Below are 12,943 nucleotides of genomic sequence, written 5' to 3' on the forward strand. Positions count from 1 at the left end.
ATTCAAGGCTGCGATCCATGACTGGGACACTTTTTGAACCTGAGTCACCAGCTCTGCAAAGTTTAGAACAGCACAGTATTGGCATGCCATTGTCTGCAGCACTGTCTGCAGTAAACCACAGCTGCATGTCCAGCGCTCTCTCTGGCTGTACTAACTGGCATTCCTAACTTACGTAATGATTTTCATCACATAATCCCTTCTTTTTGCTGGTTGTCCAATTTAATATATGATACCATAAAAAACACCCTGTGATGCTGGTGATCAGGCATTCAGTGTGAATTCAGTCAAGCCTAAGGCTTTCCTCTGTGACAGCAACTGCCAATAYTGTTGAATGAAGAGTTGGTTTTAACCTGAATGCAACTACATGTGGTCTTCTTTTGTATGGCGTGTTATCCAGATTCATGGCAGCTGTCTATTTGGTTCAGAGGAAAAGAAGTTAAGAGGAAGTATTTATTTCAATATATATCTTTGTTGACACTATCAGATGTTGCATCCCTGTGCTAATGTTTTCTGTGGTCTTTACAGCACCTGTGATGTCTAATGCTTTATTTTCTTCTGAAACTCTTTAGTGACAATCTGTGTTTTGAATTAGGGAGAACGTACTATTTACTATGTACTATGTACAAATATCTTTTCTTAAAACTAGTAATTTCAAGTAACTCAGAAGATTATTTTCTTTGTATATGAACCTCATAAACCTGAATAAGGAGACTGGAAGGCTATTCATGGTCAGCTGGCATTCAGAAAAGGGGGCTGTACCCATCTACATTTTTCCTCGGAGGATCAATGATCTTCTAAATATTAATAATCTATAACATTCACTGCATACTTTCAAATTCTTGCACTCAGATTTCTGATTTAAAATCTGAAATTTAAAATTTAAAATTTAAATCTTTTTTTAAGAGCTTCAAGGGTCAACAAAACGGATGCAGTTAAAACAAAGACTGAATTAGTTTTCACTGTGTAAAATCAGAAGTATAAATTATTGAGTTATTATATGATGCTTATGTTAAAGACATATAAGACAGATGCATAAATTATTGAGAGTTGGAGATTGGTTTACTGTCAGCTCTGTTTGGAACAGAAGAATGGTAGTGGCCTAAAAGCACAGTCTCAAGCAGATTTTGCAATCTAATATGCGTTCTTGAATTAAAGCAGAACCTGTAGAATTCAAATTTTAAATAAGTCAGATAGCTATGGTAGATAGTCTATCTTTATATAGCACATGGTAGGTACTTGCTTGTATTTCTAATATTAATGTTCAATGAGTTTTCAGGCATATTAACAACTTAATTCKTAGATAAGCTGATCACAGTAATGGTTTTCTCACATCTTATCAGAAAGCTGGTGTGTTTAGAAACTTTTGTAAAAAACCTTGAAAACCAAAAATTTAACTGCCTGTCTCTCATGAGAAATTAATTCTTTTGTAAGCTCTAGAGAAATTACACTGCCATAAAAATAATTTCAAACACTAAAATTTCAAGGTGAGAAAATACGGAATGTGCTACATTCACATTTCGTTTCACATCTTCATAGTCTTTCTAAAGACTTCCCCCTTTTAAATTATGTGAATGCAGGAGGACCTTGCAGTCTCTTTGTCCTATCATCCCATCAACAAAATTCAATAATTTAATGTAAGAACTGTAGAGCAAGTGTAGGAAAAGTTCAATGCTATGAACTTTTCAGGTAAAAGTGCAGTGGGGAAAAAAAGAGAATGAATCATAATCATAGCAATTGGAATAAAAATTCTGTCATTCACATACWGAAAAGTGGTTATTCATATATGCAAATGCAAATACATCTCATGCATATTTATGGATCTAGAGCTGACTCAAGAATGTTCTCTCACAGAAAACCATTCAGCACCTGCTCCTTCTGAAGGTGTTCAATATAAACTCTATGAAATACAAGCAATTAACTTCTTCAGTTTATACTGAGCACAGGGTCACATACAGAAGTTTTATTTATTTAAAATGAAGTATCAGGCCACGATGGCATACACTCTAAACCAGGAGCAACAAAATGCAAGTGATTCTCTTATTGTCTACAAATTAAAAAAAAAAATTATGATATTTTCCCTTTTCTTGTAGACAGAAGTCTAGTTTTCAGAAGGGACATATATAAATATATTAAGRTGACTGAACTGCCTGTTTTCCTACTAGCCTGAAAGAGTTTTGCTCAAAATATTTTTTTCACAAGGGACTAAATAATAGATTAAACCACCACCTGCAGTCTCAGGCAATATTGTTGTGCTTCGTGCAGGAAGGAAAATTAATAAGATTTGCTTCCTTCTGGCACCATGTCATGTGCCAGCACAATAGAGAAAGTTTGTGTGGGAAATATCTCTTCTTGATCAGTAATGACATTTCATCCAGATTATGACAGAAGTATCATACTTTTATGATGGTTTGATACTTTACATCCTGTATCAAGCATTTCGGAGAAGAAGGTTAACCCACCCAGTAAGTAACACTGCTGGTTATTCATCACCAGGTGTGAGGATGTTCAAGTAGATTGATACTGTTGATAAGATCTTCTGTAATCCKCAAGGAATGTAGTCAAATCTGTCTATTTTCCTACAAGTTTAGAGTGGGTTTTGTTTTAGGGCACCTGTGTGGCAATATATCTTCACTATATCATCACTGGAGGTGTAAGAGCAAAGGTAGGAATTCTGAGASAGAGATTTAATCAATGACAGGTAAGTCTATGTAGTCAAAACACAAATGATGCTTTCTTTTAAATTCAGGTGATTCTTTTCTTTCTGTTTCACTTCATTAATCCAGAGGCCACTCATACTTTAAGGAGATAAAGAACCTTTAACRCTCACAGACACCATTCTGCCTGTAGATGCTGACAAGTCCTGGGATATGTAGTGAGAACATTGCCTTCAAAGGAAMTAATCCAAAAAATATCTGCAGCTTTGTGTACATGGTGTCCAAACAATGGCTATGCACATCAGGGTTCACCTCCCCACTTWCTCCTGCTCTCTGGGGTGCATTTGACTCTGCTTTGTTTCTCACCARCCTGATTGGCATTCTTAGGTACACAACTTCCTAATAGATTGGAGAGGCAGACTCTTGCACAGGTGCAAGTCAAGCCTTAATGGTGACGTCAGTATAGATGTTTAATTCTAAATTCTGACAAACTTCAAATATATCACTACTTCTGTGTAAGCAAGCACTAACTATTGGACAGAGTGTCTAAGAAAGTGTGCTGGATACACCACAAGCCCACATTGCCAAGATTATCTTTGTGGTGTTCATGCCTCAGCRCTTAAAACCCTCTTTCGGACATTCTGAGTCTATGTTTTTAGAGAAGAAATGAACAATTGCTCTCTCTGATGCAGAAAGATGGGAACTGCAGGTCTTTGTTACCTCCTACCATCAGGTTTTGATTAAATTTTAATGTCTTTTTTTCTGGTGGGTGCCAGTAAACATCATGAAGTCTACAAAATTAAATCCAGTTTCCTCAGCAAAAGCAGCTTTTGAAAGAGAAAGTTCGCTGCAAAAGATATTAAGGAAGAGGATTTTCTTTTTGCCATTGCAGCATTTACCTTCCACCCCTCAATGTAAATTCACTTACTCATATATTTAGATAACTGCAGAACAGTATTCATATTTTCTTCAGACTTTTAAAACTGTAATGGATTTCAGACACCTTCTTCAAAGTCAGACTATAAGCCAACACCTAGAACAAGAGAAAAATGTAAGGTAAAACTGTAGATTCCGATCCACTTAAAGTAATTATTCTAAGACAATTTCAGAGTCAATACAATGCAAGAACATAAAAATCTTGGCTCCTATTTCTTATGTGTATTCTCAAATAACGTCAGTCCTCTCTCTAATAATACAATTTACATATGCACTTTTGCATTTGCATAATGAACAGATACAAATTTGGGTACCTTTGAAGGTGATAAGTGACAAAACTCTCTGATAAGTAGTATCTACTGACTTGCATGTGTGCACTTCACAAGCAGAAATTGCTACACCATTAACTAATAAAGATGGGTGAGTGCAAGCACCTACTTCATGGAGGTGGTAAATATTTGCAGCACATTGACCTCACGTAGATCACTGACAAACTCACAGGAATCAAGGGAGGACAGGTCTTCCACTCAGAAGCGATTGTGAAAGTCAGGCAACCTCTCAATTTGTGGTGCCCATCTTCCTGCCAGTGTGCTCCTCGGAAGCCACACTTTCCTGATCCAACTTTTAATTATTTGTGGGTTCTCTTCCACTCACCTCACCCAACTTGTGAAAGAAGAACATCTTATCATATGAATAGTTCTTATGGATTCCTACAGAATATCTCACCTCCATGCAGCAAAATAAAAAATATACTGGCTTTTGACCTGTCCAGATTTCTACAGTGAGCACCATGATATGGTTTTGCAACATTTGCACTAGGACTGTTTTCAAAGATTGACACTGAGAATAAAGTGCTCCTCAGCATGCTACAGGGTGAAGAATGTTCAGCAAAGTTATAACTACTTTTCTGTTTCAAAGATACCTGACAAAAAATTAATACTGCGAAAACCCAAGGAGATGTGTCCGTGAGAATAAAAGCCCACCAAAGAGGCATTTAGGCCCAAATGTGATCTAGCTCAGTAAAGCCTGAGCAACTCTCAAGGGTCATCCAGAACCTAACTATTCGATTTGACTGAGATATGATGTCTATGTGCAAACATAAAGCTATAAAGGCAGAAAGCAAGAACAAATAATACACAAATGATCGACAATACCCATTTACAGAGTAAAATGGGTATTTTACTCTATGTTCTTAGAGTTTATAAGGCTGTGGGGGTGAGAAAAATAGTATTTGGAGATTTAAGGAGTTGTGAGAAAACCAAAAGAGCAGCACTGTGAACAAACTCAGGCTCACAGATACAGATTTATCATTACAAGATAAATGAGTAAAAATTGATCTGGTTCCCATAGCAACCTAAGAAAGACAAAGGAAAACTTCATTTCTTCAAACCATCCGTGATGATGAATAGACCTTGGCTTTCAAGATAGAATTATGATAAGGATAGGGGTTTTTTTATCTCAGAGTAAATTTTCTGCAAGAGATTAGTCTTGCAGAGGGGGTTTTAGACTTGCAGATAATAAGACTTGTTTTGACAAGCTTCTGTGGTGACAGTATGCAGTCTGTGCAAAAAAAAAAAAAAAAAAAAAAAGCCCAGCCAGTTTTGGAACTTTTCTCTGATTTTCAGTCCTGACATTTCAGTGTAGGCAGAATGCTACATTAGAGCATGTTGTCTTCCCAAGAGTAAAGGTRAAAGAGAATTTCCTTGCACATTGAAGACACAAGGTGCATGTMCTGAAAAAAACTTTCTTTCTTTGAATTTTTTCTGAGAAAGAAAAAACTACTTCCTGTGTCATATCCAGGCAGGGTGAAAATCACCGGAAAAGCTTAAGGTATTAGATTGAGCCATGAGTTCTGTGAGTACAGAATATTTTAGTTTAAAGTTCTGAGAAGAAGGAAGAGCACAGAAGAAAACTACTGGATCACACCAGAAATTCACCTAGCTCAGAAGCCACTGACCAAACATATTTCTAAAATTAAACAACAAACAAAGCATGCATTTCTACTCGATCAACTGAATTTGCAGTTCAGGAGCTTCATGAATCAAAACAGTCAAGAAATGTTAGCTGCAGAATCATTCTGCTGGAATTACTGAAGAAAATATACATTAAAACAAATATGATCTAAACCATCTGCAGACCAGATCCTCTTTTCAGAGAAATTTGATGCCTCCTTGGGGCCCAAACTAGGAACCTCACCAAAAACATGAAGAGGTTAAATGAGCCTTTGAAATACTGCCTACCACCGCTTTGTCATTAGTACCAGTAACATTCCTACAGGAAGATCAAGGCTAATCAAAAGAGATTTCAGGACACTTGGAAGACCAAAGGCCAGATCCTATGCTTTGCCCGCAACAACCCCATGCGGCACTGCAGGCGGGGGGAAGAACGGCTGGAAAGTGACACAGGGGAAAAGGACCTGAGAGTGCTGATTGGCAGCTGGCTGAACACRAGCCAGAGTGTGCCCAGGTGGCCAAGGAAGCCAGTGGCAGCCTGGCTTATGTCAGACATAGAGTGGCCAGTTCTCTTTGTCATCTAAGAGAGTGTTCCTTTCCCTGTGGTCAGCGCTGGTAAGGTCAGAGCGCCGTGTCCAGGAGGGACTTTGAGAGGCTGCAGCGGGTGCAAAGGAGGACCGGGAAGCAGGTGACAAGCCTGAAACACAAATCTTACAAGGAGCAGCTGAGAGAGCTGGATTTGTTTAGCCTGGAGAAAGGGAGGCTCAGGGGGAACTTCTGAACTCCCTACAGCTGCGACCTCCCAGCCAGCTAGCGAGCAACAGGATGAGAAGGCAAAGTTTTTGTCTCCACATGGAGAGGTTTACATTGGTCATTAGGAACAATTTCTTCATAGAGAGATGGTTAGACCTAATGGACTAAGTAACGAGGTAGAATCACTGTCCATGCAAGTGTTTATGGAAATACTGGGCATGGCACCTAGTGCCATGGATCAGTTGACCTCATGTTTGGTCAAAAGCTGAACTCACTGATCTCAGAGGTCTTTTCCAAACTAATTGATGCTATGATTCTGTGATTCAGGAGAGAAGACAGTGTTTTTTTCAGTTGTCTCAGAAATCAAGAGCATAGTCTGTCATAGTATTCTTCTGGACAAAACATCCTGCACACAGCTGGACAAACAGATCAGGCAATGGCTGAGCTACTGGCTCATGGGGCAGGCACAAAKGGTGATAGTGAATGGGGTCACCTGTCACAAGCGGGGCTCTGCAGGGCTCCATCCCTGGCCCTGTGCTCTTCAACATCTTCATGAATTACTTGGACACAGGACTGGAARGGACACTGAGCAAGTTCACGGATGATCCAAATGTGGGAGGAGCTGTTGACTCCCTCAAAGGAAGGAAGGCCCTGCAGAGTGATCCTGAAAAATCAGAGCACTGGGCAATCACCAACCATATGGAATTCAACAAGGGCAAGGGATRGATTCTGCACCTGGGATGGGAAAACCCTGGGTGTATGGACAGACTGGGGAATGAGAGGCTGGAGARCAGTGCCAGGAAAGGGACCTGGGGGTCCTGGTCAGTGGAAAGCTGACCATGAGCCAGCAGTGTCCTGGCAGCCAGGAGGGCCAAGCGTGTCCTGGGGGACATCAGGCCCAGCATGGCCAGCCGGGCAAGGGAGGGGATTGTCCTGCTCTGCTCTGACCTGGGGCGGCCTCAACTCCAGTGCTGGGGGCAGCTTTGGGTGCCAAACATTAAAAAAAGACATTAGTTGTCTTCCAAAGAAGGGCCACAAGGATGTTGAAGGGTCTGGAGGGAAAGCTTTATCAGGAGCAGCTAAAGTCACTTGGTTTATTCAGCCTGGAGGAGACTGAGGGGCAACTTGGCCTCGGGGGTTATCTGGGTTTGAGACAATGTTTTCAGAGAAAAAAAACGTTACAGAGTAAATGTTTCCTCTGAAGTGAAAAATTTCATCATTTTTCCCCACCAATATGAAATAGATGCTCTGGAAAAAGTGAAGAGAAAAATAGTTTATTAACAAAACACAGTTCCCACAGGACACAGATAAAAAGTAACTGTTAGATATTTAAAAGTCCGGAATGCACACCGCTCCCTCCCCCCACAGCGCTCAGCCAGGTGGTGCAGAGAAAGATGGTGCGGCCTCTGTCCCTGGTAAAAAGAAAAAAAGGAAAAACCCACGTGGCTGCTTGGGCAATAGTGAAAAAAAACCTGAACGCAGCCCTCTCCTCATGGTGGATGAAACAGAGGACTCAGTGTGTTTTTCTGTYGTTGGCTTGGCTTCTTCCGGAGTCCGGGCCAAAACAGAGCAGYGCCACTTGTCYCCGCCGGCTGCCGAATTGCTCCAGAAGAAAAATCACAGCAGCTGCAGAGGGGCTGGCAGTCCAGGGRAAAACMGGGAAAACTGTTTGCCCAAGCTAACAAACCTGAGCTAGCTAAACAGCAATAATGCAACTCYGCTGCACACAGAGAGCAGATCTCCCAGAGCGCCGATGCYGAGGTCCAAAAAGTCCCTGGCTCCACAGCAGCATTAGCTTTTAAACTGCCCACGCCGTCCCTGTCCCTTCTTCCGAGTTGCATTTAAAGGCAAAGCCCCCTTTTGGGCATACAAGCTGATGGAATATAGGAATACAGGATTGGCACAAAATCAACCCAAGACAAGGGCAGAACAGGGGCAGACATTTACGCCTTCTCTGKGGTGACCAGTGAGCAATGACAGCCAAAGGAGGGGGCTGAAGTTGTCTCAGGGGAGGTTTCRGTTGCATATCGGAAAAATTTTTTACCCACAGTGTGGTTGGGCTCTGGAACAGGCTCCCAGGGAAGTGGCCTCAGCAGTGCCTGACAGAGTTTGGGAAGAGCTTACACAACACTCTCAGTCACAGGATGTGACTCTTGGGGTGGTGCTGTGCAAGGTCAGGAGTTGGACTCGACGATCCTTGTGGGCCCCTTCCAGTTCAGCATATTCTGTGATCCTGTGATTTTGTGATTCTGTTCATAAATACATTCACCCAGGTTGTTACCTTTGCTTCCATTCTTCTGCCTTTGGGATATWTGGTTAAGGTGCAAGAAACAGTGAATAGAAGATAACAGAAGGAAGGTTATATRAAACATTCTTCATTTTTGAAGCCAAATCCATCATTTTAGTTTTATAAKTTGTGTAACACTTTTCCTGTTTTTTCAACAATTTTTTTTTAATAGAAAAATTAGTTTTCTGCTGGGAAAGTTTACCCAAAAAACTTGCACCACCACCACCTCTTCCATTACTACCCCCTCTCCAAATATAAAAACATGTTTGTCTAGCTCAGAATTTTTGAATTTAAAGTGATTACTTAGATGTCTGAAAAATCTGTTTTTAAAGGTTTCAAAAGTTTTTAACTGATCTTTAAAARCAAATAAAGAAATAGGACAAAATTACACTTTCACATAAGTTGCAGTCTCCTTCTAACAGCCTATTTGACCCAATCTGAGCCTCTATGAAGGTTCTGCTTTTCAGATCTTCATTTCCTAAGGACTAAGCTAAGGACTAACCAGGTACCTGCTGTGGTTTATGCTGAGGGCTATGAATGTACAGGCCAGGATCTGACTGTGGAAAATTACTTCAGTGTAAGAAATATTAAAATAAAAACTATGTAGCAAAATTTCTTTTTAGCATTCTGGTTTTTACTCTGGAAATTATTTACATAATTTCATATCTTTAATTTCAGATGATCCAACAATCTGTGTGACATGCATGCAAAACTATTACATGTAAGTATAGCTGTATATCTCCTCATGACTATAAATTTTTCTGAAGCACAAATGTGCGCTTCACTACACAGATCTGTGCTGTGCATTCCTTCTCCTCCTTTTGTCATTGCCTCTCTGAAAAACAGTAACTTGGAAAAAGTCTTKGGAAATTTTGGAAGACTAGCCAATCACTCAGTATTGAGACCTGTTAAAACTTACGGACTGGTGGGACCTTTGCATATCAGAAGAGAARAATATGGAACAAAAATTGTCAAAAAGTTAAACTGTGCATTTGGATTTGGAATGAGTTTGCTCTTAGTTATGAGAGTTATGTGTAGTTCTGGTWTGTGAAGTTCATGAGAAACCCTTGTAAAGGTACAGAGCTTATGCAAAGGAATGAAAAATTGATTGAAAGCTTAAATGGAGAGTAAAGAACTCTACTGCTTTTCAAAGAGAGCGTTATTTGACTTTTGTAAAAATTACAAAAAACAATTATGTATGCTTTATAAATAAAGGCACACTGTACATTGGGTTATACATTTTTACAAGCTATCAGCTCTTTACATGGATGATTTGGTAATTTCAAATGAAGCATGTACTCAGGTTTTTGCTACCTTTAAAAAACGAAAGAAAATTAATTATAGTTAAGGATCCTTAGATTAGGAAATATGACTTTGCTAGTTGAATAAACAACAYAACCACAAATACACTTTGAATCCTCTTTATAGAAATAATTTCTGTTCGTTTTACTAATACAGCTTTAYCATTATCATCCCTAGAAACACATAGAAAACAAACTCAATGACCTTCAAAAGAAGCTTACTAGTGATTTTCTACTTTATCTTACAGGTATAAGCAACAGTGCTATAAATACTGTCCAGGAAATACCTACAGAGATGAAAGTTCTCAGCAGTGTAGGACCTGTCCTAGCAACTGTGAGAGCTGTGACAAGGATGGGTGTGACTCCTGTGGGGAAGGCTTTTATCTCTCAGGTAAGCCAAGCACAASGCATGGCGTAATGCACAAAAATAGTTTTGACCTTTCCTTTAGAAAAATACTTTGGATCCAAATTCTCAAATGCATAAACTGTTCTGTGACACACTGTGGAGGCTGAGGGCAGTTAGCTCTTTGCAGAATAAGGGTTTTCTTTAATGCAATGTGGTTATGTTACCCAGTAGTGTAATTTGGTTTAAAGGGTCTGTATATTTGAATTTCAACTCTTTGGGGCACATTAAAAAAAATTGTATTTGATTCAGACTTTGTGAAAGGAGACATTTAAATGCTTCCTTCCYATTTGCAAATCTAGTTTTACTCTGACTTTCAGATGCACATAAGCCTTAAGCACTCTGAAACAAGCTCAGCTGAAACCACTAAATTCCACACCAGATTCGCACAAGAGCAGGAATCTCCTAGCTTTATTAAGGAGCCATAAATCAGGCAGGTCTGGTTGAGACATGGTGCCAAAAAGGAATCACAGGAATTCCTGGGGTTATGGTATTCTCATGCACTGTCTGTTGAAAGTGCCCAGTGGCATCAAACGCATGGAAAACTCTGTGGTCACAACTGGGGTGAGCTGTTGGACTATTATATTAGACAAAACTCAAAAACCTCTAAGTGCGACAACTTCCAGAGGTTTAGATGAAGTATGCCAAACCTTAAACTGAATCAGGTTTTAACCTGAGTTTAATTTTATATTCAGCAGAAACTAGAGGTCTTATAAATTTGCATATGTCTGAAATTTACATATATCTGAAAATTTTAGGGATGTCTAGTCTTCAATTTTTTATTGAGACAGTATAATTCTTGTGACTCAACCACAAAACTTTTACCCAGGCATGGACTTCCATTGGGTTGGTATGTACTAACGTTTTGTGTATTGATTAAAGCCAAGTTAGAGGTAAATTTAAATGCAGATTGGTTTGGTTTTGTGAAGTTTTTCATAGGCAACTGAACTGAATTTAGGCTTCATGCTAAAAAAATTAGTCTGGGCTTTTTTTTTWWTATATACTGGGKTTTTTTTCTTAACCCGTTTCTTGCTGGAGACAGAGGGATTGGGAGGAGTCATTTTGCTTCCAGGCTCTGTTTCTGTTGCAGATGGCACATGTGTGAGTGAGTGTGAAGAGGGCTTCTTCGCTGATGGCGTCTCTAGRGAATGCGAACCTTGCCACAGGAACTGCGCAACCTGTGTTGGGTACAGCTACAAGAACTGTACTGGGTGCAAAAGCGGTTTCCAGCTGTCTCATGGGCAGTGCCTGGACCAAAGAAATTCTCTGCCAGTTGGGAAGTTCTGGCGTGGTAAGTTCAAACAGATCTTGTAGTCTTTTCTGTTTCTCTAGTAGTCTGAAGACTACTAGAAAATTTAGAAAGAGTACAGCAAGATCTTGCAGATTGATTGAAACTGCACTTTCGTCAAACTTCTCATTTTAAGAGTATAATGACCAAACCCACTGGTTTCACAGACTTGAAATTCATCTTCCTACAAATAGCATAACTAGAATGGCAAAAATATCACTCACTTCTTTTGGTGATTTAATTCAAGGGGCTGATGTCAGCTGAGTCCAGATTTCCACCTGTACCGTCTATTTTGCTAAGGATCCTTAACACAAAGTATAGAATTCAGGCAGTCAGGACCAGAACACATTCAGCTCCAGCACTGCAGGTAGGGCTGTTCCTGGTTGAAGACTACAGTGCAGAAAATGCAGAAATACATGGAACATTTTAAAAGGAAAAAAAGAAACCAAACCAAATAATGAAAAACTTCTCATGTTTCACAGTCTGTCACCCTTAGTTTCTTCATTATCTAAAGCTTTCTGAAAACCAATACAATTTGGGAGACAGAGACATTATCATTGTCTGCATAATTCTGCAGGATTAGTACAAGAATGGATAAAACAAAAAACATAATCTGTGCTCCTTGAAATTTACTGTCAGTGAGTATTCTGGTTCTCATACCTGTACAGAAAAAATCCCTGGGTCAAGAACCAGTGATCCCTCTCCAGCTTGTTTTAAGCATATCTGTAGGGGTTCCTCTTTTCCATTATGTATTTCAAAGATTATGGGCACCAAGAACATAATTTTTCTTTCACACTTGCAGGCAAAGTCATAACATCCTTCCAAGTCTTTTGTGAGGTACTCTGGACAAATGTATCTGGGTATATTTTATCCACTTTACCTTTTTGTTGTTCTTCTTCTTTAGTTTTTTGATATACACTTTGATCTAATCCAGGGTTATTTTTCCTTACCAAAACACAAGGATCTTTCATCTCATCTGTTGTCAAACCCGTTTTCTGCTGGTAGAAAATGCAGCATGATAGGCATTATCAAAGTAGCTTGTCCAGGTTGTATGGGATACAGGAAGAGTTTCATGATCTTCACCAACCCCATGTGGGCAATATTGTGGCCAAGATTTCGCTTTTGACTCGCATCTTGTCTGGCTGTTCATCAATATAAATTTATACTGYATCCTCAGCATTCTCAATGTATTTACAGCAGCAACGTGGTAGAGCTACCTCTTACCTTCAGTGGCCTGAATTAAAGAATCTGATTAAAGCAACAGGCCAGACGATTACCTGTCCTACCATTTGGGAGCTAGGTGTTAAATAAACCTTGCCCTTGCCACAGGAATGAAGGTAGGAGAGCACAAATGCATCCTCAGCACCTG

The 12,943-nt window shown here is 39.7% G+C and overlaps 1 protein-coding gene across 1 annotated transcript in view; it reads left to right on the top strand.

Moving 5' to 3' along the window:
* Positions 1 to 12,943, top strand: part of PCSK5 (proprotein convertase subtilisin/kexin type 5) — a 220,019-nt gene that overhangs the window by 187,840 nt on the left and 19,236 nt on the right. Inside the window, exons 25-27 of the mRNA XM_057372770.1 lie at positions 9,261 to 9,303; positions 10,132 to 10,274; positions 11,377 to 11,577. Of these exons, the coding sequence (XP_057228753.1) occupies positions 9,261 to 9,303; positions 10,132 to 10,274; positions 11,377 to 11,577 (387 nt within the window). The remainder of the gene's footprint in view (positions 1 to 9,260; positions 9,304 to 10,131; positions 10,275 to 11,376; positions 11,578 to 12,943) is intronic.

Source organism: Malurus melanocephalus, unplaced genomic scaffold (assembly GCF_030028575.1).
Source record: "Malurus melanocephalus ecotype Western Australia unplaced genomic scaffold, MMel_1.1 scaffold_7, whole genome shotgun sequence".
In the NCBI taxonomy this organism is placed as follows: Eukaryota; Metazoa; Chordata; class Aves; order Passeriformes; family Maluridae; genus Malurus; species Malurus melanocephalus.